This window comes from Akebia trifoliata, chromosome 5 (assembly GCF_017979445.1).
Source record: "Akebia trifoliata isolate Shusen 1 chromosome 5, ASM1797944v1, whole genome shotgun sequence".
In the NCBI taxonomy this organism is placed as follows: domain Eukaryota; kingdom Viridiplantae; phylum Streptophyta; class Magnoliopsida; order Ranunculales; family Lardizabalaceae; genus Akebia; species Akebia trifoliata.
The window spans coordinates 30,568,386-30,593,984 of NC_141379.1; the positions used below are offsets into that span (position 1 = coordinate 30,568,386).

At 35.8% G+C, this 25,599-nt stretch overlaps 1 protein-coding gene across 2 annotated transcripts; it reads right to left on the bottom strand.

Annotated features, from left to right (window-relative positions):
• Nucleotides 1-155: 155 nt before the first annotated feature.
• LOC147402137 (myosin-11-like) lies at nt 156-24,794 on the bottom strand. 2 transcript variants are annotated; one of them, XM_086443641.1, is made up of 38 exons: nt 24,282-24,794; nt 22,478-22,606; nt 21,370-21,513; nt 21,095-21,240; nt 20,848-21,004; nt 20,664-20,722; nt 18,040-18,199; nt 17,779-17,928; nt 17,528-17,664; nt 17,301-17,447; nt 17,051-17,152; nt 16,908-16,965; nt 16,722-16,823; nt 16,038-16,075; nt 15,727-15,853; nt 15,470-15,640; nt 15,175-15,306; nt 14,960-15,069; nt 14,742-14,802; nt 14,366-14,543; nt 13,995-14,200; nt 13,775-13,894; nt 12,530-12,628; nt 11,968-12,189; nt 11,109-11,248; nt 4,561-4,675; nt 4,416-4,466; nt 3,843-4,097; nt 3,279-3,434; nt 2,976-3,182; nt 2,699-2,842; nt 2,399-2,469; nt 2,217-2,316; nt 2,070-2,126; nt 1,829-1,885; nt 1,655-1,735; nt 1,447-1,529; nt 156-783 (listed from the first exon to the last, which is right to left on the bottom strand). In XM_086443641.1, the coding sequence occupies exons 1-38, from the start codon at nt 24,282-24,284 to the stop codon at nt 660-662; spliced, it is 4,599 nt and encodes a 1,532-aa protein (XP_086299767.1). In that variant the 5' UTR covers nt 24,285-24,794; the 3' UTR covers nt 156-659. The 2 variants fall into 2 exon arrangements, 1 of the variants encoding a protein (XP_086299767.1); XR_015178811.1 differs by lacking the exons at nt 21,370-21,513; nt 22,478-22,606; nt 24,282-24,794 and having other exon boundaries at nt 740-783; nt 1,606-1,735; nt 21,095-21,253.
• Nucleotides 24,795-25,599: the final 805 nt, after the last annotated feature.

Genomic DNA, 25,599 nt, shown 5'->3' on the forward strand with positions numbered 1-25,599 from the left:
CATATTCGAAACAAAATTTAATCATAACTTGTGATTAGTAAATGGAAAAGAATAAAAAAGACCCACAAACCATGGAGCAATTTGTGCCAAAACTCAGGAAATGAACGTGTACATAAGCAAGCTAATCACACAGTTCAGGTGAACAAGAAGTGACATGATCTAAAAATTCAAAATACCGTACATTTGAAATTTACAAATCCTTGAACTCAGAACAATTTACTCTTTATAGTACTACATCCTAATAGGAAGGTAAACGAATGAATTACCAGGAAATATTCCAACAGCCTATAGTTTACATCTAAGAGAAAATAATGCATCAATGGGGGAAGAAATCCATGACCCATGGAAGCTAAAAAAATGATTCATTTTTACAACATATAGAGGGAGAAAGCTGTTATCTCAATGTGAGAGGGCATTCCCCTTTTGTAGCACCCAATTATTACAAAAAGGAAGCAAATGAAACAGCTGTAATCCAAGGGAGAACATTGGTTGGCCCCAAGTCATCCAACGAAGTGGAGGCTCTATTGTGTAGTAAAGAATGTTGCCAAACAAGAATGTGATTCTACAGAACCCGAAGATAACTACATTGAGAAATGCATGCAGAAAGAGATACCGGAAAGCAACCTTTCCACATGAATGTAATGTGAGAGAAGTCTTTATTACTCAGCACGTGGCAACAAGAACATGAAGCCTGAATTCTCACGAATGAGCGGCGGTGGCTCAATGTCGGAGATATCAATCTGTTCCATCGACTTTGATATATCATCCACTGAAAATGGTATGCTGCACCATGGATGTCAGGAATGAGTTGGTAATTACCATATAGTTGAATTACATAAACTGTAAATAAAAGGGTAATTTTGAAGTCCCTCCGCGTTTGTTGAAAATTAGAGATACCTCCCCAGGTTATTGAACTGATGGCATACCCCAATACCAGTCTTCCGTGAGAGACCAATAAAAATAACCACAATACCCTCATCTTCAACTTCTGGCCAAAAACACTTGATTTTATCCCCAAAACCCCATTGTGTTCACCTCTCCAACCTCTAGAGTAAATTTTCTATAGTCTTCAATATCTTCCCAAAAACCCATACTCTTGTATCTCTCCAAAAGACCTAGGTTGCTCTCGAGGTTTGAAAAGTTGAAGGAGACGGAATTTTGTGGTTGAAGATGAGGTAAAGTTTTTTTACCGAGGCCGAATAGGTTGGAGTTTGGATTTTTGGGGGAAATTAATGGGTTTGGCAAGAGGTTGAAGATGAGGGCATTTAAGTCATCTTTAGTTAGTCTTTCATGAAAGACCAAAGCCAAAAGTGTATGTCATCAGTTTGGAAACTCAGGTGTCTATCTAATTTTCACCACAACCAGGACATGTACCTCAAAATTACCCTAAATAAAATGAAAAAGGTAACAGAACACAAAATCAGATGATTGAATCTTATGTCCAACCTTGAGTCGTCATCTAATAGAAAAGAATTGCTGACGGCATTGTTTGAATCTTCAGTCATCAACACCCTCATGTTCGATATGACCTAGTCAGAGATATCATATAGCAAAACTTACAATAATTAGGTGCTCTATATACTGAGATCTCAACAATTATCATACCCCATTATGACGATGATGATGAACCAAAATGGCATCCATAATAACTTACATCCGAGGACAGACTATGTGTTCCGTACTTGTCATCCCAGTACATTGTACTGATCCGGTATAGCTGTTGTATACTGAGCACCTATTGGAGAAGTGAAGCTGGGTGAGATCCAAGGAATTGCATGGCAAAATCAAAAAAATAAACTAACTTGGAATGGCTAACAATGCCAATTACCGGGCATAGGTCATGACTTATTTCGTCTAATGTCTTCTTTGGCTTCTGATGTATGACCTGGAACATAGAATCAAATACATGAAGAGAATTTCAACAATTTTTCCAACTTTTGGACAACATTAAAATGACAACTTTTCCAGGTTTTCTATATTTGAGAAGACGTACTGCGCTCTTCTGATGCTAATGAATATAACAAGTAATTGATGAAGGGCATTGAGAAGAACAGAGAAAAAAAAGATACCAAGAATCCGATAGCCTGTCTGATATGCTTGAGCTCATCCCAAGCTGAACCTGCGTACTGCATTTTTGTTTTCTGGTTTACTCAGCAAAACTAGAAAAAATGTAAGAACAATGAGTCAAATCACGAATCTCACTAAAATGAAGGTACCTCATCTGTTGCATTATAGCACCAAAGTTCCAGTTCAGCCAAACCGGCCTTGACATATTCACCATTACTAAACGAACAACACTCTCGCCTCAATAGAAGGCTGGAACCATAAGGAAGTATTAGTTTTTTTTTTATAGGTGGTACAAGTCTCCAAAAGCATTGGTGGACTATAGACACCATACCTGTTGAACAATTGCACGTTGATGAAAGAAAATATTTGTGTAAACACCTTACGGACTAAAAATGGGGGTACCTGAGAACAGAAAAGTACATAAAAATATATTTGCTGAATGATAATGAAATAAAACAAAAATAAGTCTCTTATTATGTTCAGCCGATTGGTTAAGGGGAGCAGAGCACAAGTCAGTAACTTTGTCTGAGCTAAGTACCTAGTAGACTCAAAGACCGTTAAGAACAAAGAAAATGAAAAACATAAAGGAGAAACCCAAAAAAAAAAAAAAAAAAAAAGATATTCCACTAACATGATTGTTTTTCAATGTGTGTAAGAAATTTCCAAGACTCTTCACAATTCCTTGCCAGTGACCAATCAAAGCTTGCTGGGCTGCAACACTTGCAGATGAACGGGGTGGTCCCTTAACTAAGCTTGCTCTTGATGTTCTTGGTGCCTACACCATCCAATTCAATACATGCACAATGGAAAGGAAGAAAAAACAGTGATCAAGAATGCGAGATAACATAAACATTACTCCTGCCAATGAAATGTCACTCTTTAAGTACATAAATTAAGAGATCGGATACCTGGATGCACAACCCAAGCAATGGGGAGATCTCTTTCTTCAGATTATCTCGGATCATTCCATAAATCTTTTCTACATATGCTGTAAGTTGCTGTTTGAAAAGTAAAGCAGGGTATTTGGCTTCAACTTGGCGCAAGGAATCTGCTCCACCAATCAACCCTCCATTGACAAAAGAAAGATTAACGCCTTGTGGAGCTCCTCGAAAACTCTAAAGAAAAAAACGAAGGTTTAACGTGGAATTTTAAGATGTTTTTTCATTCACATCATAAAAATTTCAGCAACAAAAAAAGAAACTCTTGCTTACCTGTGTCATCCTCCCAAATAGAGTAGCTGATGACGATCGACGGCGTTGTGGAGCCATGCCAGCTGCACCGCTTGCTTTTAGTGTGCGCTGAAGTAGCAACAACAATGTCGAGGCATTGGACAACCAATATGCTAAGACTTCATTGTTCTCCGGAGTCTTCAATCCATGAAATAACATTTGAATTCAAAAGTTGACTCCATATGGTAAAAGAAAAAGAGTATTTTAGAAATACCCCCTGTTAAATTGGTGATATTAGGTTTACCACCTTACAAAATGCAAGATTAGGTTTACCCTCCTTTGATTGTAAGTCATTGTGTGTCTTGATTTAATGGTGAAATTTTTATTTTTATTTCAAAATGCTCTTCAAATACTTAGATTACTAAATCAAAATTTGGAAAAAATAAATAAAACATTTCACCGTTAAATCATCAAGAAAAAGCAATGTTGACTTATGGTCAAGGAGGGGGTAAACCTAATATCACCAATTTAACAGGGGGTGTTTCTAAAATACCCAAAGAAAAACTTTAAAACACCATTTTAGAATGGTAGATAGTTCAAACAAACCTCAATAGCATGGCCAATTGTCTGAATAATCCGGTCAAAAACACTGGTACGCTCAACTTCGAATGATCTCCACTGGAGAAGGCATTTGTATATGATACATGCAGCAATTGGTCTGCTCCCTGTGAAGCCCAGATGTTGAGCGATACACCTAATGAGCAAGTCTTGATTCTCCTGCTGTTTCTCATTTAGTGATTTCTGTGGTTTCTCCTCTACCTCAGAAAGTTCCCTTGTGGTTGATGAAGCACTGTGTGGATCCTAACACATTTTCGGAGATGATCACAGGAGATAAAGTCAAAAGAAAGAAAGAAAGAAAGAAAGAAACACAATTTGATAGCAGAATATAATTGATGGTCCACGATTCTTCAACTTGTAAATTTGGGTCGGCAGTTTCAGAATGGGCTGATTTTTTGTGAGGATGATCTCCTCACTATAGAGACCATCCTCACAAAAAAATAGCCCATTCCGAAACTTATAACCCATATAGGATGAAACATGTTGGCAAAATGTTTGGCCCTCGAACGCCCCCCCCATATATATATAGATTGCTATAATTCTGAGAAAAATTCAACTCACTGCAGCTGTCTTCGTATCACCACCCACAATATGACCACCCTCATTAATCCGCTGTCAATTATCAGACAATACGAGCATCACCTAAAGCATCTGTGAGGTAAAAACACTTCAACTCATAATCCAACAACAATGATTATATTAGTACCTGAATACTTGATTTAGAGCGTCCTGAGAGGAACTTGTTATTGGGTGCCAAGGACAAAGCCTGCTGACGAAGAACTTGATTCTCTGATTCTAAGTTGGAAAGCTTCTCCTCGAGCCTATTTGAAAATACATGATATTAAAATAACAACGCCAGATAATGGAGAAGAGTGGCACCGACCATTTTCAAGTATAAAGATGCAAATGATGGCTCATTATTAGAGGGCCTCTTCTGACCTGTTTTTCTGAGGCTTAGCAACAACATAAATCTTGAAGCAAACATGCATGTCAGTGTTGGATATGGACATAACCATCCAGAAGAAAAACCAAGGGAATGCATGAACCTCAATATGCCGTAATATTTAATATAAATACAAAATAAGTATAAACATCTTAAAAATGTAAAATAAATAGTCCCAAAACAAGATAGAGAATCCTAGTTATAGTATTTTACCTATTTAGGAGCAGCTGCATGTTCAATCTTAAAATTTATTCTGAAATTAGTTCTCTTGTTTGATTTTCAAATACCAATTATTGTACTTATATCCTTAATAATATTTTTATTCCTTTACTTGTAGCCACATTTGTATGTGTTTAAAATCTAAGTCTACGTATCATAGTAGCTAAAGATTTAAAAGATATAGTTGTAGATGTTAGAAGAATAGATGATTGACAGTTAGATATAGCACTTGTAATACGGAAAGAGACAATTAACATACATAGTGTTTATGCACTCTGAGATGGATTTGAATAAATTATTGATGAACAACTCTAGCCAGACATAGCATACTTATTCTTATGCACCCCAAGCTGGATTAGAATAAGATATTAACAAACAATTCTAGCTAGACATAGTATACATGTTCACAAATATTTAAATGGAGAGAGGATATGCAAAATTGAGTAGAGGAACAAAATTTTCAGCTGACCCCAAATTCTTGGAGAAGATTTGATGATGACGATCAGATACCTTTGGATACGTGGTCAATTTCTCTCTTCAATTAATGGATGTGAGAAGCTTCACTATGTTATTTTACTTGTTTTAATGTTATTAGAGCATCAAGTTACTTCAAGTTGTTGTAAAATTTGTGATAAGTTGGTCCCATGCAATTAGGAATTTAGGATGGCTCTCATGTTACCCACAAGTAATGGATTGGGTAAGAGATATGCAAACCATGATCCAGTGGAAGTCCGCAAAAACCAAATCACTTCAGTGCCAGTCATCAACAACATCAAGCTATGCATGGCCTCGGTTGAAGACATATTAGACTGTTTCCTATTTTTTCCGCTTCCATGAGATAGGTAACTTAGAAGTAGACATGCAGAAACTGCTAACTGAACAATGTGAATCAAGCCAGCTGACCAGCTGGCATTGGGATAACTTAAAGCCTAGACTCGTACATACACATTAATCGTGACATAAGGTTTTAATTTGAAATAAAAGACTGTCTTCAATTTCCTAAATTAAGACCATATGTTGGAGACTTGAATAAAAACTAGAAAAGGAAAAAAAACGATGTCCAGTTAAGATGGCATATATTTAGGATTAATCCTAAACGAACACATAGGATTTGATAAAACTTATTTCAATCAACCCTATATAAAGTTAAAATTTTTTGCTGGAAGCCTGCACCATATCTGTATTTTGGCTAGAACTTATGTAAATATCACAGACATGTGACGGTGTCCGACACAGATACAAGGAATCTAACATGGTGCCTTCAAGAAACATGAAAGGCTGACACATCCATACATGTATTAGAATATTAATAATTTAGCTACATTTTACTGGCAGATACTAAAAATTGATGATAAGGGAAAAAATATGAATAGTAAAAGAAACATTTCCATACACCACAGAGCTGTCCAAGAAATTTAATTAGATTTCTAATATCAAACAACTACAGTTAAGCTTAGGAATTCAATAAATTAGTGTATAGATGATTGAACATACCATACCTCTTTTAGAAATCGTTTTTAATAGAAAAATCATTAGTATAAGGGTTTACACAATCTTACATGTCACGATGTGTAGACAAGAAGACACATTTTAATTTGTTTTCGACACGGCAAAAAGAAACCCCCCTAAAAGTACCATGTTGTTGTGATTGAGATTAGAACAATAAGGTATGCCTTGATTTGTGAAATCTTGGGCACGTTGGATTGAAGATTTCAAATGGTGCCAAATTACAGGCATCCAGATACTTTTTGACAGAGAAAACTAGCGCCATAAACATGGGGAAAGTATTGGACTGCTTCACCCTTAGCTCATCAACCATGGATTCCTTATGAACACATCTGCCCAACAACCTGTCTAGACTAAAGAATGAATAAACATAGAATCTAAAGGAGAGAAAGAGACACTGAATATTAGCAAGTGGATTAACTCTATCAGGTAGAACTAAGAGTTAGTTTAAACAGGAAAGGCTTACCAAAGGTAGATGAGAACAATGCAAAGCTGATGAAAGGGCACTAGATTGTGTTGCTTTATGCAGACCTTCCACTGGTACTGGTGTAGGAGGGGGAATGACATCTTTTTCTGCAGTGATAGATTTGCAAGGGCAGTGTAGTACATGGAAATTCGATAACATTGGAAAAACAACACAAACAGAATGGTTGCAATGTTTTAACCTATTAAAATTGTTGTAACTATTTGTTCTTTAGATATATAACATGCCCATGAGAATGAAGAGTGAACTAAGAACCTCATTTTCCTGCCCTATATACAAGGAAAAATCACTTGGTGGATTGTTCAAAATACTCACACATTTTGTTGTGGCCAATGAAATTTGAAATTACATGCAAATGGACGAGACACAGAATGATTAACTCAGAAACATGGACACAGGGTGACATACTCTCATGAATGGGTGGAGAAATTTGATGAATAAAATCTATAAACGTAGCAATGTTGCCCTAAAGAAAGCCAAGTAATTGAGTCAACCAAGAGTGCGAATAGTTTCCACCACATCGAGATTTTTAAAATTTTTTTTGGTAGATGTTAGACAAGAACATTGAGAAACATTTCCTTCGGAAAAAAGGAATTGTTTAGAGTAAACTAATAATACACTCCCTTACAATTAGCTTGTGTTGCTTACTTTCTTGTTAAATAAAAATGCACCATTTCCTTGTTTTCCCCCCTCAAGAACATGAGATTTTGAGTTCCATATGTAATGCATGAAATCATCTTCCAAAAGAAAAAATATATATGGATCTTCTTCTCTAAAATCAAAAGTGCATGGCCCCAGACATTCACTATGAATCAAGTCAAAAGGTGCATTAGGTAGAGGAACTCAAAGAAAATGGTAAATAAGAAATCTTTCCAAGTAAGAAGGTCCTATAAGCAATATAATGAATATTTTTAATACCAATCTATCCATTAACAATGCAAAATGTAGAATGTGGGTATCCTAGCCTACTAATGCCAAAGATTGTATATTTCAAAAGATTAGCATCTAAGCTAGAATAAGAGACAAAACAACCACTACAACAAATTAAAGGAGCAAAATCCATCAGAAAAAGTCGTCGAATGCCCCCTCCCGATCACTTTCCCAATTATCAGGTCCTGCACAATGCAACCATCACGAGAAAATAACATAATACAGTTATTGTCAACAAGTTGTCTTACTGAAAGAAGACCTATGAAAACTTAAAACATAATCAACATCACCTAAGGCAATGGAAAGATATGGAGAAATAGACAAAGAAACTGCAAAAAACGATGACATGGGAAGTTTCTCACTATTGAAAGTGAGATTATTTTTACCACAACAGGATCTCACTTGGGTTGGACTTCGATGATGAGTAGTAAACTATCATGTTCACTAATCATAGGACTAGGTGCACCCAAGTCTGAATACCAACTGAGAATGACACCATGAGAACTAGACTGACCTGAATTATGGGTTGGTGAAAGATCCTGAACTATCTGGCGAAGAGCATCAGGAGTGAGGGAAGAGACATTCGTTGGAGTTGGAACCAAAGTTTGAAAAGTGAAGGTAGCATCAACCCGATCATCTATATCAAGAGGCCCTAAAGTTGAATTCGAGTTTGTTGAGGTACACAGTAACATTTTCAGCTCTGAAACTTGGTTTGAGAAGCACTGAATCATTCTGAGATACACTAAATAATATACTATATTAGTCAGGTGACATGATGAGAATTTTCATGACATTTATTTGGGTATACTTGTAACTTTTTAATAAAATTAGAAAAGGTGGCCGAATAGTATGATCAAAACATGTTAAAAGGCTATGAATCTTGATCAAGGATGCTTGCTTCTTGGTTACAAAATTGTATTAGTGACATTATTTTTCCATATGGATAAGGATTCACTATGGGTGTGAAAACAATATTTAGAGCCCCCCTACGTTATTCCTTTTTCTTGCCCCATTATTTATTTTTATTTATGATAAATAGTCAATTTGATCCATCTTAAGTGTACTAAAGATGGGGTTGCCCCGGCCTTTGAGACTTTTCATAAGATGGTATGGACACATTTTCATGCCCATGTTTATGCCTTAAGATCCCAAAATGGGGAAGCATGAAACCTGAGATTTAACAACTACCTCCAGAAAATGAGACTGAATCCAAACAACCTACCTCTAAACTTGACAATCTATTGGCATCACACATGTCTTATTATTTGGAAGAAGGCATTAAAAACCAAGTCTATTCTTATTTCATTCTATTTGATCAATGCAGGCATACAAAGGTTCTAGGAGCAAATCGCCTACATAAATCTTGAAACGTAACATATGTACCTTTCTTATCCATCCTAGAGAGCTTGGCTATAAGTTTTCGTTCAACTACTCATCTTAGAGTTGTGCACTATTCAGCATGTTATTCACCAAATTTGTGATCTTCGTTCTACTAATCCTCTTTATCTGTCAGCATAGTCAAATGCAGATATGAATGGTCATCGTGGTTCTATCGGATGGGTATGGTTGTCTCAATGATCAAAGTTCACAATCTCAGTTATATAGTTGAATCATGTCTTTGTACTGGTAATCATTTTTATTATTATGAGGAAATTCTGTACATTTTTTTAATCATTCTTTCGATGCAAAAGAGTGATCATTATTTGTGAGCTAACTGAAGATTCTAGGCTGCCCCATACAAGAACGTAATACAAACCATAAACTAGAAATTCTGGCCCAGAAGCATTCTTATTAGGTTGGGCATGTGCTTGAGGATAATTGACTGAAGGTTTAATCATAGATTCGATAGACTAAAGAAGGGTTTTCAATGGTTTAAATTACTGTACCAGCCTATGTAATAATGACGCAACATAGATAGAGTTTCTTGGTTTGTCCAAGATATCGGCATGTCCTAACACATATCCTAACATGATGGGCAGTGTCACTCTTTATGTAAGGTTTCTAGAAATTGATAAATTAAAGAGGCCAATGTGTTCCATCCACCTTATTACATAATTGGGTTTTAAAAACCAACCATAATTCTTAATCAGTCTTCCCCCCCTCATGAATCTACTTATATTTATTAAATTATGGGATATTTCTATGGTATACAGATGTTTTCTTTTACTTTCCATATATTTACCTCCACATTTTTATTTTAAAAACCTTCAGCTTTACATTATGAAGAAAAACTAGAATTACAATACATGTGCTCGGACATGCCACTGTTTTGAGCTTCTCAAGGGAGTTAGTGCTTTTGCTTGTTTTTGTCATTGTTGCAAAGGTATTGTCTTATATTACCTACTCTAGAGCTAGCAATAATTACACTTGGTTAAGAAATTCAGGGATGAACTGATCAAATTATATTATATTTAACACCTCCAAAAATGAAGCTTGGTTAACCTGGAAACTGTGTAATCAAGATTTTCCCAAGCTTCACCTAGGAAAATCTCCGCCTAGGCAGGACTCTGAGTTCCTAAAACAAGGCTCGGACAGGCACTAGTACAAAAGTGTTTGCCTAGGCACGATGCCATTTTCAAGTGCCTAGTCTGGACATACAAAATCAGTGACATTTGTGCATATGCATAAGAGAACCCAAACATATATATACAGGTCTCACTATAAAATTTTATCAAAATTTAGTTCATTTCAGTCATTCAAATAGGAATATGAAGTCAAAACATTTTCAATTTATGCACCTTAATAACAAAGAAATAAATAATCTAAGTTACCATATTAAAATTTCCTGAAACAAACTATTGCCTAGATTTTGTCTTGGTCACTTCCTTGCACGAGGGACCCCTGTTGCATGGGTATCCCCCAATGTTATTTTTTTTTTTGGGAATGATTTTGCATCACTCTGCTAGAAGGGTGAAATACCCGTGTCAAACAGGTGTCAAATTACAATACTGCATAGAATCTAGAGAGAGACTTCCAGAATTTTTCTCTCTCTAGATTTTTTTCATTCCATATTTCAAGATATTGTGCATTATATCATTTCCATATGGAATTCTTTATTGTACAGATATGTTTTTATTCTCCTTCCATAGGTATGATACATATCGTAAGATTTCTCGTCACATAACCTATTATTATCTAAAATATAATGCCTAGCCCATGAAGGTTATATTACCTGCTAAAAGATTCCTGAAGTTGATGAACTTTTCCTTCTGCTTCTTCTAACTTCTTACGTCTTTCTTCATTTGATTCTCGAACTTCAGCACATTTCTTTTCAGAATCGTCTGCTCTTTGTTTTTCTGACTGCAACAAGGCCTGTTCATAAAGCCGATGTCAATGCTAACCAAATCAGGTGGCAGGAATCTCAAAAAGTATCTTTTGATAGAGATAACATATGCCAACACATATAGCAAGCTAAATATCCCACTCATGATTCACAAACTTGTACATTGCATGTGAATCCACTAACAACTCACACATGTCAGATTTCAGCTTCATCTTTATCCGGCGTAAAATCATCGAACCAACATGGGGAAGTAACATGCTTGATAGAATGCAATATAAATCCGAACGCAACCATGAATTATTTTCAAAACTTCCAATCCATCCCATATCATAATTGTATAAAATCTAGTTAGGTTTATGCTGATCAGATTTAAGAAGATGAACATAATCACTCCAGGATGTTAAAATATCACTTTCTGAAGTATCTTTTGGCCCAATGTGCAGCCTGACAATACTAATTCAAAGGAAATAGAAAATCAATCGATCCCATTTCGCCAAAACATTGTTTGGCCCTCATTTTGGGTGCATCCAAACATGCATCTAGGCCATATTGATATCTACCTTTAACATTTCTGTTATGAGAATAAAAAATTAGTAGAACTTGAGGAGTGACAGTGTACTTGATATTTAAGATGCAATATGTGAAGAGATTTCTCCAATTGGCAAAGCACTGAGCACCGAATTTCCAGGTAACAAATATCTTGAAGATGGGAAATGCAGGTACCATTTATAAGATTAAAAAGAATTACCTTCAAACTTTCCACTTCTTCTGTTAGAGAATCAATCTTTTCAGTGTCTTGGACAAGAACAGGGGTTTCTTTGATAACTGGAGGTGCTTCTTCAATGGCCTTCCGTGCAGACTCTCGCTCCCTGATAATCAATGCATTCGTTTCATCAACTTTGTTTTGCATAGCTTGTAGAGAGTTCTGCAACTTTGTTATCTCCTGTCCTTTTGCTTCCTCCAAGTCAGTCTGCATATTTGGCTTAAAACTTGGGTAAAAGCTAATACACATCAAGCATTAAATTTGAACATATAAGTTCTTTTGAATTAACAAGATAAGAATAAGGAGCTAAGAAGAGGAAGGAAAAAAAAAGTTGACATAATAATGAATAATCGAAGGCTGTGCAACTAAAAACAAATGATATCTACTTGAATGAAGAAATAGCCCATCCAAAATTGGTGGAGTAGCACAACAAATGGTGTGGTGTATGCCAATCATAGATCTGAGTTTCTTGCAGACAAAGAATACATCGAATACAAGTAATATCATGCATATAGGAAAATGCTAATCTACATATCATTTACATTACCCTTAAACGTTTTTCCAACTGCAAACGCCATGTGAGGTCCTCTACATGTTTTTCGAGCTTATCCTTTGCTTCTTTGAGAGCACCTGTTTCTCTTGCAGCCTGCACAATATCATAAATGCATAAAAATATTCAGAGATGATAGCCAATGATGAAGATATCAAATGAGTTTAATTCATAAAGTTTGGCTAATAACAAAATTGGATGCATCTTCATATAAGCTACTTATTGGGGGCTTGAGATATGATAAATGGATATTACAAAATGTCATACCCATGTCCACACAATGTGACACTGATAGTGGTTATGGATACCGCATGGAGACTTCTATGATACTTTTTTTTTTCTCATTTCTTAATTGTAATATATTATTTGTTGGTTAATTTCTTACAACGTTGATATCAACTTCAATAACAAATGTATAGGAATAGGGTCCTGGTGCAACCGTATGTCACCATAAAACAAGAATTCACGGGCAGGTTAACATTTTTTGGTTCATGGTTGCCCCTCCAGAATTGACTGGATTGTTTTGCAGTTGCTTGTTTGCCCTCCGTTGCTTGCAAATGTTTGAGAATCCCACAACTGCCAGCATTCATTATAAATGCAGTGGCAACTTTTGCAATTTTGCAGTGATTTACTAGCGTATGAAGCAGAGCTATATTGTATTGTCAAATCTTATGTAATAGACATAGTAATATTAAAGTTCCATTATAATTGACATGAAGAAAAACTAAGAAATGATGCCCCGCTTGATAAAAATAAAAAAATTGCTGGATGGTATCAAAATATATGGTGGGTTGCTGTATGTGTATTTATGTCCTTGATTTAGAGAAATGAACAGTTGTATCCCCTTCTTCTTTTTTGGATCAATAATATTTTTTTTATATATAATAAAAGCGAAGTATAAATATAAGGGAAAGGAAGGAAAAGTGAAAAAGAAAAAGAACATCACAATGGCCTCACTGAATCACTATATGGACCCTCTTAGATAAGAGCCTTTTGGGCTAGGGCATCTGCCTTTGCATTGCTGTTCTCATAAACCAAGGAAAAGGAGATGTACATGGTCAAGGTCAATTTTTTTATTACATGACCTAAATCTCCACATCCTTTTATTCCTTAGGCAAAGTGAGTAATTTTGTACATTAAATAGGAATGGAGTGAGTAAATGGTTTGATGAAAATCAATGGCATTCTTCAGAATATAAATTACGTGCTAGAACAGTGCTAACACCAGGTCACCGATACTTACCATTTTGAGCTTCCTAAGCTCCCTCTTGGCAATCCGTCCCCTCCATCTGCATTGAGAAACGACTGTTGCCCACTTGAGCTTCTTATGGTATGAGGATGCTCTATGACAACGCCATAATGTCTAGTAATATTTTTTTTTAAGAAAATAGAAAATCTTTGAGAACATAGCAAACAATAAAGTGTTTCTCCTAAGTAGAATAAAATAGTGTCAAGTTACTAACCTGAATAATGATGGCCACTTTAGTTTGCTTCCTAAGTCTAAACTCACTGAGAGCAGCCATTGCTCTTAAACCAGTCTGCAAGACAAGAACTGAGAGCCAGAGCTGGGTATAAGCCTTTCTGGTTAGGTATCTTCGCAAATTCTTTTGAATTTTAACAGTAGCTGCCTCCCTCCTCATGTGTCCATACAGTTTGCAAGCCAGTCTTCCTACACGTGATATAAAAAAAAAGTAAGAGAAAGAGTACCAAGCAATCAATAAATGCCCAAGAATACTTCTCCACTTAAAAATTCCAAAATTGCATTCCAATGAGTGGATGAGTCAAGAAATTCAAGGAATGTGCCAAAATAAGAAGTTGTTTCAGATGGAGTCACCTCTCCATAAAGATTGGACATGAATTGTAGATTTCCTTAATGCAATAAACTGTTGCCGAGCAATGTGTGTTCGTATTTTCCGCTGAATAGTTTTGGCCGCATTACCAAGTACCTCCGCTCTTCGTGCATCTAATTCAGCCATCTGACCAGCTCTAAGAAAAACCTTTGTTTGGCCTATCTGCAAAAATCATTTGGTGGACCCATTTTCAAAGATTAATATAAAAAATGTGTACTCCATGTTCGTATTAATTGAAGGCACACAACAACTTGATTAGAAATAATTACACAGAAGTGAATGGAAGATGCATGGGTGCTAGCAAAACCTGTTCGAAGCCTAGTAAACATATAACTTTGGACCAATTGGCCATCAAATTACCTGAAACCCAGTAAGCCCCTTTTTCTCTAGAATCTTCTTGCATGCAACTTTTTCATCATAGCTGTTAAGAAATGCAATACATTCAGAAAAGAGAATAACCAATCTAAAGTCAAATATGCATACCCCAAGAAGAACTCCATATAGACAATGTGTTAAAAACTAAAATATGTCAAAATCTTTCTACTTCATTTAGGGTAAATCTAAATGAGGGCACTTACTTTCCTTCCAGAACCTCTGGGGCTAGGATACCAAAACGATTTAGGAATTCAAAGAATGTTCGGCGAGTAGGGTATCCAGCACAACTGATTCTGATTGCCTCTAGAACACCCTACACCAATTATTGTTTCTAATGAACATAGGAGGCACAAACAGCAAACGGTTACCCGCTTGTATAAATTGGATTAAGAGTGCTTGATTTTCAAATTGTACTCACACCACAGCGCAATTGTTGCATGATGTTGACATTCTCAAATACACCGGGTTTTAAAAGATTGTTTGGCTTCACACATCTAATGTAGTGAGGCTCTGTTGAATTTAGAGTCTCCATCAACTGCTGCAGTTGGACCTGCATCAATTATCACAAAATGATCAGTTTACCGAGTAGGCCAGTGGAAAGGCCATTAACATGTCAATGGGACATGAATGGGTACATGATCAATGTTTTTCATTAGCCGTAGTTATTTTAGATAAAATCCACTATCAGTGTCTGCAAAGTAGAAAAATTGTACCTTGAAACGAGCACCAATGGAAGAGAATTTAGAAGATTTCATTGTCTCCTCGGGGAGTGAAGGGAAAAGACCTGCTACAAAGGAACATTTTGAAACACTCAACAAGTCTTGATGTTCAGGAACCACATAGTCTTTGTTTTTGTCGAGAAATTGATCAGCTTGATATAGGACCTGAAATGTAATATGGAAGTGATGATATGTAAATGCAACAGGAATTTGCATCACAGAACACTAGATTCCACAAGAATCAAACTCACCTCTCCTGCATAATGAGCAATGGTAAAATTGGTCCTAGACAGTTTTGGCTTGATAAACCGTTTGTGAACTTTGAATGTCTGATAAAGCTTTTGACAAAGAGTTTCATGCGTTGACTTTGGAAACATACTGTTAATACAACAATTCAATAAATAAGTGGTGGGAAAATTAATGCAGCATTTAAAAGAAGACACATAATTCCAGCATTTTCCCACATAATTTTGATGAGAATTAATATCTTCTAAGGTAATGCTCCTGATGAAGTGAAGTCACCACCAAAAGTCAGATCAAAGGTGAAGGAGTATAGACATACCAAGCTTCATCAAGAAGAGCAATGATTCCTCCTGGTTTCTGCAAATGAAATCATAAATGAAAAATCTATGAAGGAAAATAGAAACAAGATTTAAATTTTTGTGTGTAAAATCCTGACTAAGATAAGAAACTCATTTAAAAATCAGAAGTATATATCTGGATTGGCTGTAGTATAGAGGAGTTAACAACAATGTCATCAACTCATTAAAAAATGTTGATTTAAAAGAGAACCAGGAACTCGAGGATTATTTCTCCATCTTTGTAAAGATGAATTTCAGCTAGAATTCATAATGGCCCCAGTAGAAATTAACCAAGAGCTCCAGGTAATCAACTAAGAACAAAGCCTTTTTTATTCCTTTTTTGGGTGAGTGTGGGGGCTAAGCTGATATTAGGGAACACGACTGACCGAAGATATAGCTCTAGTTAGAATTGAGCACTGAAATACGGTTCATGCTAATGACCTCAATATTAAGGACAAGGAAAAGATGATCAATATATATAATTATAGAAACATATGAACATAAGTGCAAACACACAGATGGACATGTATGTATATATTATCAAAACATAATGCAAGTAAATAATATTTACGCCTTATCACTATATAATTGGAGTTGAGCAGAAGTAAATCCAGTTCGTAATTCCGATTCCAAGAGATATTACAGTGAAGGAGAAAGGAGAGGACCTTTTCAATAAGATCCAGGACATCTTGGTTATCAACAAATTCTATATAACTCCAGTCAATCTGCTCCTTTGTGTACTCTTCCTGCTCCATCTTGAAAACATGCTGAAAGACATAATGCACACTCTTAGACTAAGGTTTGATATCGAAGCTAATGTTTAACTGGAAAAGCATGATGTGATGCTTTACCTGGTTGAAATGTTGTTGCAGCTTCTCATTTGTAAAATTAATACAGAACTGTTCAAAACTGCATATGTAGAAAGTCGTAACTACTAAGTTTAGACAATAAAAAATGGCTATATGCAGTAACTTCAATATATGATTGCTGTTACCTGTTAGTTTTAAAGCTTTCAAAACCATAGATGTCAAGGACCCCAATAAGAGATTTTGAGTTAGGATCTTGACCAATCGAGGAATTAATTTTATCCACCAACCTGGAAATAATAAAAATCACGCACCCTCAAAATCTTGTATGCACCTTAATCTACTTGTGTTACTCATATGCAACAGAAACCATTACAATAGAAAAGGATTCATAGAAGAGGATCTAAATATATTTCTCCGAAAATGCCAGAACCTTACCAGTTAAACAAGCGGGAATATATTGTCTTTGCCAGACCATCTCTGCTAACTGTTGCACCAAGAGGATCAAGGCTTCTCTTAATAACTTCCTCTGGGGTTATCATCACACGTTTGCACAATGCATCTTCCAAAGCCTGAGGATCACACCTGAAATAATGATAGATATAAAAGATTACCAGTAAACAGAAGATGAAAGGGAACATGACCATTTTAGGCAGAATTCATACATGAGAAGTTCTGCTGTCATTTGAAGATGGAACTTGGATTTATCATCTTTTAGAACTGATGAATCAATTTCTTCTCCCTTAGCAAAATCAATATTGCCAAGATGAAGAATTGAAGCAACAACTCTGAAAATTGCATCCTGCATGAGAGAGAATAGAACATGTGAATGAGAAAAGAGTTCTAACTAGTTGTAATCCATAAAACAGTTAACATATGCATTTACAACCTTTCAGATCCATACAAAAGGATATACCTGTTCTTTCTCACTTATTCCAACAATATCCATAGCTCTCCTAGTGGCGAGGTAGTCACGGGCATCACTTATACCAACCAGGTCATAGCAATTTGATTGATTAAGATAATGAAATGACCTAGGGTTTCCCAACTTATATTTCTCAATATCCTGGTAAGTTTCACAAAGAATTCACAAAAAGCCATAATTAAAACTGTTATTCTTGTAATCACAAGAATGTACTAAGAAACTAGAACATCTAGTGACCGAGGAGATACTTACCTCTGGAGGTGCTGCACAAAGAAGGTAAAAACAATGGTAGTTGCGCTCAGGATCAGAAATTTGGCAAACACGAGACCTTTCGAGAAGATAAGTTCTGATGGCAGCCCCTGATATTCTTCCATGTTTATCAAATTGGATCTCAACAAATTTACCAAAACGGCTGCAACGGTATATTTTTGGTAACATCAGTAAGTGCACGATACGAATAAATTTTAGGAATCATACTGTTGTATATATATAAACTAGAGGTAGGTTTAACAATATTTGTATTGCCATACTCAAATAGTTAGATAAGGCACTGATTAAGAAGATGATTTGTGGCATAGAGGTTGTTTATGTTGTAATATGTCCATATTGGTAAAAATGATTTTATAAAATAGAAGTATGAGAAGCTATGGCTATGTGTCCATTAAACCTTTAACCAATAGGTTGGCAGTCTTGTTGCCACTCAATGACTGTAGACAATGTCAAGAGTCAAGGCCACTACAAAGCTCAAAAATACAATCCAAACTTTTGCTCATGGTTTCTTTGGGTTTTGAGAAGCCCAAAGACATTGGAAAATCAAATGTTGACACGGGTAAAAAAGTCAAAACTTCAATGAGACACCAGAATAGGCACAAACCAAACACATTATCACATGATATTTAACAATGACAAACCCAATTGAGATTTCTCAGTGGTATTTTGGGTAGTTTCGAGGCAGTATCGGGCATTCTGGTCAACTTTAAGAAAAACATAATTTTTGGCGTGAATGTAGCTAGTGGTTGGAGTTATTTGCAGCTTCGATTGGCTTTAGAGTGGGTGTTTTGCCGACTACCTACTTGGGCCTCCCTTTTGGCACACCCGATAGGAGTAAGGCTATTTGGGATCCAGTTCTAGAAAGAATGAGAAAGAGGTTGAGCTAGTGGAAAGCAAAGTATCCATCCAAAGGGGGGAAACTAGTTTTGATTAAGAGTACCCTTGCAAGTATCCCTATATACTTTATGTCACTTTTTTCCTTGCCTCTAAGTGTGAAACTACAAATGAACAAAATCTGTGGGGATTTTTTCTGGCATGACAAGGACAATAATAGAAAATGCCACATGGTGAGATGGAAGAAGATTTGCTTACCAAAACAAAGAGGCGGCTTGGGCATTAAATATTTTACTTCCACGAATTTGGCTTTGTTGGCAAAAAGGTTATGAAGGTTTGGGGTAGAGGAAGACAACTTATGGAAAGATGTGGTGAATCAAAAATATGGGGTGAAAGAGTTTGGGTGGAAAGTGGCGAGGGGAAAAACCTATTGGATGTGGGGTGTGGAAAGGCATTTTGAAGAGAACTCCCACTTTCCATTGGAGAGTTAAGTTCAAAGCGAGGAGGGGAAGCAGAATTCGTTTTTGGGAAAACATGTGGTGTGGGGAGACATCTTTGGAGGAGTAATTTCTGGATCTTCATGCAATCTCTACTAAAAGGGGAGGTCTATAGTGGAGTTCCTAGTGGGGGACATGTTAAGGTCTTGGGGTTTTTGGCTTCAGACAGAACTTTAATGGTTGGGAGCTTACTAGTGTGGGAAGGCCCTTGGAATTAGTCGAGGGTTTTACCATTTGCGAGGACAGGGATGATAGTATACGTTGGGCTAGCACGAGAGATGGTGCTTACTCGGTGAGGTCTATGTACACTATGGAGCTTCCCTCTTCCAACTCCACCTTCCCAACTTCTTTTGTTTGTAGTGTAAAGGTCCCTTCTAAGATTTATATGACAAGCGTCATTGGAGAAAGTCACCGCTTTGGATCAATTAATCAAGAGAGGTCTTCAAACCCCGAATGGATGCTTGCTATGCTTAAGGGAGGGAGAGACGGCGAACTTTTGCTCATTCACTGTGATCTTGCTCACGAGATTTGGGCTTATGTCTTCAGTATCTTCGATTTGAAGAGCTGCTTTCCGAGGTCGATCAAGGAGCTTTTTGTGACTTGGGGATCATGGGGTAACAAGTGCGAAACAGGTCCTTTGAAGTCTTACCCCGTTCGCCATTTGTTGGGAAATTTGGAAAGAGAGAAACAGGCGCATCTTTAAGGGGGAAGAGCTTCCGATTCATGATCTATTATTGTCTATTTTGGGTCTTTTGTTCTTTTGGGGAAAATTGTATAAAGTTTTTAAAGGAATTTTCTTTGAGGATCTCATTGTTAAGTGGGATATGGTTTGTAATTTAGAGGATGCATAAGCGGCTCTTGCTTCTTTCTGATAAGTTTGTACTTAGGGGTCATCTCGTCTCATTTTTAATGAAATTTTAACTTATCAAAAAAAAAAAAAATTTAACAATGCCAAGGTGCCTTCAAAAATCCCTATATGTAGACAGTCCTCAAAAATGTATTATTATATAATATTTAATTACAATTAAAAAAGGAATGAAATATAAGAGAAGTAAAAGGAAACATCTCCACATTTTCAAAGGCATTCAACAACTTAATAAATTTAAGAGTAAAGACCATAAAACAGCTGTAATTGTGGTGAGAAACTTAACATAGTGAGGATGGAACACAACAATACTCTTTTAGAAAAATATTTATATAAAAAGATTCACTAAAATAAAAGGTAACACTCCTATATACGTGACAGCATGGTAAAAAACCCGTCAAGTGTCTCACCTGGAATTGTTATTTCTGACGGTTTTGGCATTGCCAAATGCTTCAAGAACTGGATTTGACTGCAATGACATCAGGTAGGAGAAAAATCTAAGTTTTGACAAGAAATTAGAATCTGAAATAACCCATAGGGAAGCAAATTGAGAATCAGCTTATTTCAGAACTAGATTTAGGTCTCCCTGCTTACTTCTAGAACTTGTTGTTCAACAGTTCGTCCTTCAGTGGCAACGCGGCCACCCAAATAGGCAAGGTAGCGCATTAGCATTTTTGTGGTCTCAGTCTTACCAGCTCCGCTTTCACCACTAACCAGAATGGAGTTGCTTTTCCCCTCATTGATCATCGCTCTGTTTCAGTAACACCATTTCTATAAATTGTATCCATTCATCTATCAAGAAAGCCATATTTACCCCATAAAATGGGAAATATAGGATCACCTGTATGCGACATCCGCAACTGCAAAAACATGAGGGCTTAGCTCTCCAAATGGTGCTCCCTTGTACTGTTCCATCATGTGAGCATCATATATATGAGGCAATCTTTGGAATGGATTGATGGCAATAAGAATGTTTCCAGTATAAGTCTGCCATGATATCAAAGATTAGGACATACCAATTATAGCACAACCCTTAGTTGTGAGGATTTTAGCAAAAATTAACTCAAAAAAAGAAAAAAAAGAACAAGAACAAGAACAACAAGAAGAAAAGCTCACATAGATTTCATTAAGTTCATATCTAGTTGACAAATTCTGCAGGACTCCAGGTTCATGCAAATAAGATAGCTTTGTCATGTCATCCACTCCACCAGCAGGAGCTTCTTTATCCTTCGGATATATTCTCGATAAATTGGCAACAACCTGAATAATATCAAAGTAGCAAAAATTCATGACACAGCACTAATAATATTAACAATCAACACCCATGATATTTCGGGGTGTTAGCTTGTAACTTCAAGTCACACATTATTCTTAAAATTTTAAATTAACCAATACTCAGGATTTGAAACATGACAATTGGAAATGCATCTGAACCACATGTTTCTCCTTCAACTATGCAACTGTAGCAAGTAGGTATTGAAAAGTGTGTCCTTTTTATTTTGAATTTTTTTCTGGGTGCAGGGGAACGTAATGTAGTAACTCGTGAACTTGTACAAAAAAGTCATTTGGCCAGTGAATTGCATAAACTGGATTGACTTGTAAAGAGAAAATAATTTGGTTAGATTTATAAAGACAGAATAATTTTGAGAATATACACAGGCATGACCTTATTATGCTAGGCAAAATTTGACATTAAAGGGACAACTTGAGAGATCTAAATGCATATGAAGGCTACTTAATCTTCAAGAAGAACCATGGGAAAGAAGATTTTATTGTATAATTTGATATAGAAAAGAAAAAAGGCACTAGAGCAAGTGATATGAAACAATTATGGACAGAATCTCTTACCACAATGGGAAACCAGCACTAGGCAGCGAGGAAAAGAAAATGCAAATAGTGCCAGATATTGTTGACAGTGACAAGAAGAACTAGAAGAACATTGAACCTTTCAGATTATAAAACATAGAAACAATTACAAATGAATAAAAAGGAGTATACATGATATAATCTTTCATTTGTTCATTGCAGCATATCATGTTAGAATTAGTCTATCCGATTTGAAGCAGTTTAGCCAAGAAAATGCCCTTAAATGTTTCTGAACATGAGGAGGTTAAGCATCATGGGTGCAAACATACATGTTAAACTGCATGAGAATTGGCATCTTAATTTCCATAGGAAGTATTCAGGGAAATGAGAGCTTGATATTGTCGGCAGTCTATCATACCGTTTTCCCATTACTAGTTCGAATTTCAGCTTCCGCGCCATTAATCTTAGATACTTCTCCATCAATCCAAGCTAATGCTTGGTCTTCAACCCATACGTGAGAACCTACAATAATGTTCACTGGAGTTCCCTGAAGCAATCGAAATTCCATGCAGATATCAGGATATAAAACTGGTACATTGCAGTATATTTCTAAAAGCAACCAAAAACCAAACTTCAACATGCATATACAAATCTTTATAAGTTCAGGTATATATTATGAACATTCATTGAATACTAACTTGAAAACAAACTCCACATTATGCTCCCAACATGAACCACACAAATATGTGGCTAAGATACTGTAAATTGTCAAGTTCTAATTTCACAGAGCATGTTGAATGATCTTAGCTGCATTATTGGGCTGATTCACATCCTTTAATGCTTATTGCCACTGGATTTACTAATAAATTCAGGGTTATTATTTTCTCTTTAAGTTATCCCAACTTTTGAAAATCTCTCAAGGTAAATTCCGTCTATTGTATTCAAGTGTCAGAAAGGACATCCATGTCTTTTGTTCTACACCCTAGAATGAAGTGAATAAAATGCATGATCAGGATTCATGTTATGAGGTGGTGAATTTTGGCTACTAAAACAATTTCAAAAGTACCCCACCAGAGAAATTTTATTCCAACTTTCAATTTGTGTTCAAAATACTTAAAGAAATTAAATGACAGAATTACTAAATTTAGGTTCATGTCTCGAAAGATTCTTTAACTGGTTGGTTAGTTTCCCAATCATGAAAATCCGGAGTATGCTCGAGTTAATAGAAGAACAAAACAAGATTTCAAGTCAGATAAATAGGTTATCTGCCCAACCATTCTAATACAACTCTAAAAGAGATGGTCATACATACCTTATGCCATAGCTCATTGCAATCAAGTTTCTTCACTACGTGCCATTAACAATATTATACAACTGAATTAAATTAAATCTACACCAATTTTTTCTTTTTTTAAAGGTACACCCATTTCTTACTCATTTATCATCATCACGAAAGAAGGCCCATTCTCAAAGAGCTGCTATTGGAACCCCCAACTTTTACTTATTACTTAAAAATAAAGAAAAAAAAATAAATGGTTGAGAATTGAGAAAAGTTGGGTACCAATAGAAGGTCTCTCCCTCTTTTTTATTTTTTTGCTATATTTATATTTTTTGGGTTTCAGATTTTATATGAGTCTAATCACAATTGTAAACAAACAAGTGTTATAACGTTTTGTAATGCCAAGATAATAATTTGAGCCAAACCTTTGTAATGTTTGAACAGTGTCTTTTAATCTATGATTGGGGTGTGATAAATAATTAAAGAAATTGGAGTTTAATGAGTAAAAGTTGGGGTGCCAATAGCAGTTCTCTTCCAAAATTAGAAACCACGTGAAAATTAGAGCTGAAGTAACATTTAGTTGGGTGGTCCGGAATTTTCAAGTCGACTTTTCATGAGGTTATGAATATTGAATGGAATGATCTTTGGTGGGGTTGGTCTCCACTGTATGGACAACTAATTGTGCCATTGATTTGTTCAACATGAACTTGATGTGAGTCGTAGAGAGTAAAAGTGGGGGTAGATTTAACCTAAATTTATATTTAAAAAAATCTACCTTGCATAAAAGGCACAGAAGACATTAAAAAGATAAGTAAAAAACAGATTCAAACAAACAAATTCATCACATTTAAGGAAATTAGCGTAAGATCATACCGATCAAATTATATAAAAAAAAAAAAAAAAAAAAAAACACAAATTAAACCTGAATCCGAACCTCACATACCATTCTAAGCGTCGAAAAAAAGCTCAGCTGCGTAGGATTTATTTCTTAGTTGCAGAGTTAAGTAACAGATCGATTTGAAGCTTTTAGCCTCCAACATTCATCTGAAAAAACTACCTTCCTCCATAAATTGACCTAAAAAACTACAATTTACATAAAAGTAAAAGTCCATAAAATGATTCTTACTGAATCTGGGACCAAAAACTACAATTTCTTCCAAGATTTGCCAAAATTGTACCGAAATCCTTCGAAAAAGATGCTCGAAAACATAATTAAGGATGATAAATGGAAAAATATGATTAGGAGGAAAATAGAGGATCTGAAGGGACCAAAAATTTCTGTTTGTTATCTGGCGTTCGTGTTGATCAGTTTGTGGAGGAAACATTTCTTCAAAGAAGAAGCCTTTAAATTCGGTTTCCATTGGTGTCGCTCTCTCTCTTGTCTTCTCGTCTCTGCAAATTTCCGCCAAATTGTCGGAGATTCGTGGCTGCCAACTCTCTCTCTCTCTCTCTCCCTGCTATGTTTAGCACTTGAGGTATCCTCGGAGAACATAGTTTGATGAAGGTGAGAATTTGCTGTCCTTCGTAAACATCAAAATATTGATGTTTTCACCATATATGAAATCACTGATCGAATTAGTTTATATTATTAATGTAAGTGGGCCCAAGAACAACGTTTAAACGATATTATGGGGGTGACATCAAGTTTTTGTATCTAAGGTGAACAGCAAACTTCGTTATGTAGTCGTGTCGATTTATTTACGCGCGCTTCGCGTAATCAAATTCGCACTCGCAAACTCCCGCGGCCTGCATTAACAAATAACGGATGTGGTTCACTGGACAGCCGTCCAAATTTGCAACTATGGACTTACATCACCTTCTTTGCCACGTGGATAGATGACGTGGAAAATCTTGATCATTTAGTTGAGAACCCTTGTTTATATTTTAAAACATGTTATTTTTTTTCTATTATAAATTAGATTAATATGTGTTAAAATCACAAAATCACATTTTTTTTAATGAATCAGAAATTTATAATTATAATGTTGTATTATATACATAATGATTTTAAATCCCGTCACGCATGCCAAATGATTTGTTGGAGTCATCTCAATATCGTTCATGAGTGAGATGGATAGAGAAGACGTCTCACAACAGATGCAAAATCTTGTAGGACAAACAAGATAACTCGGACGATATTTTGAAAATCTTAGTCGAGTCAATAAAACTCATTTGAGCCAATGGGGATTTTGTATATTTTAAATAAAATAGTTATTTTAAAACAAAAAATTAAATATATATTATATAAATGAAACATAATT

What these genes read in the sequence shown, in the direction of transcription:
- LOC147402137 (XM_086443641.1), bottom strand. An exon ending in GTCAGAAATAACAATTCCAG is followed by an intron (nt 18,200 to 20,663) that starts GTGAGACACTTG and finishes ATACCGTTGCAG; the next exon opens with CCGTTTTGGTAAATTTGTTG. An exon ending in GCTATAATGCAACAGATGAG is followed by an intron (nt 2,127 to 2,216) that starts GTACCTTCATTT and finishes ACAAAAATGCAG; the next exon opens with TACGCAGGTTCAGCTTGGGA.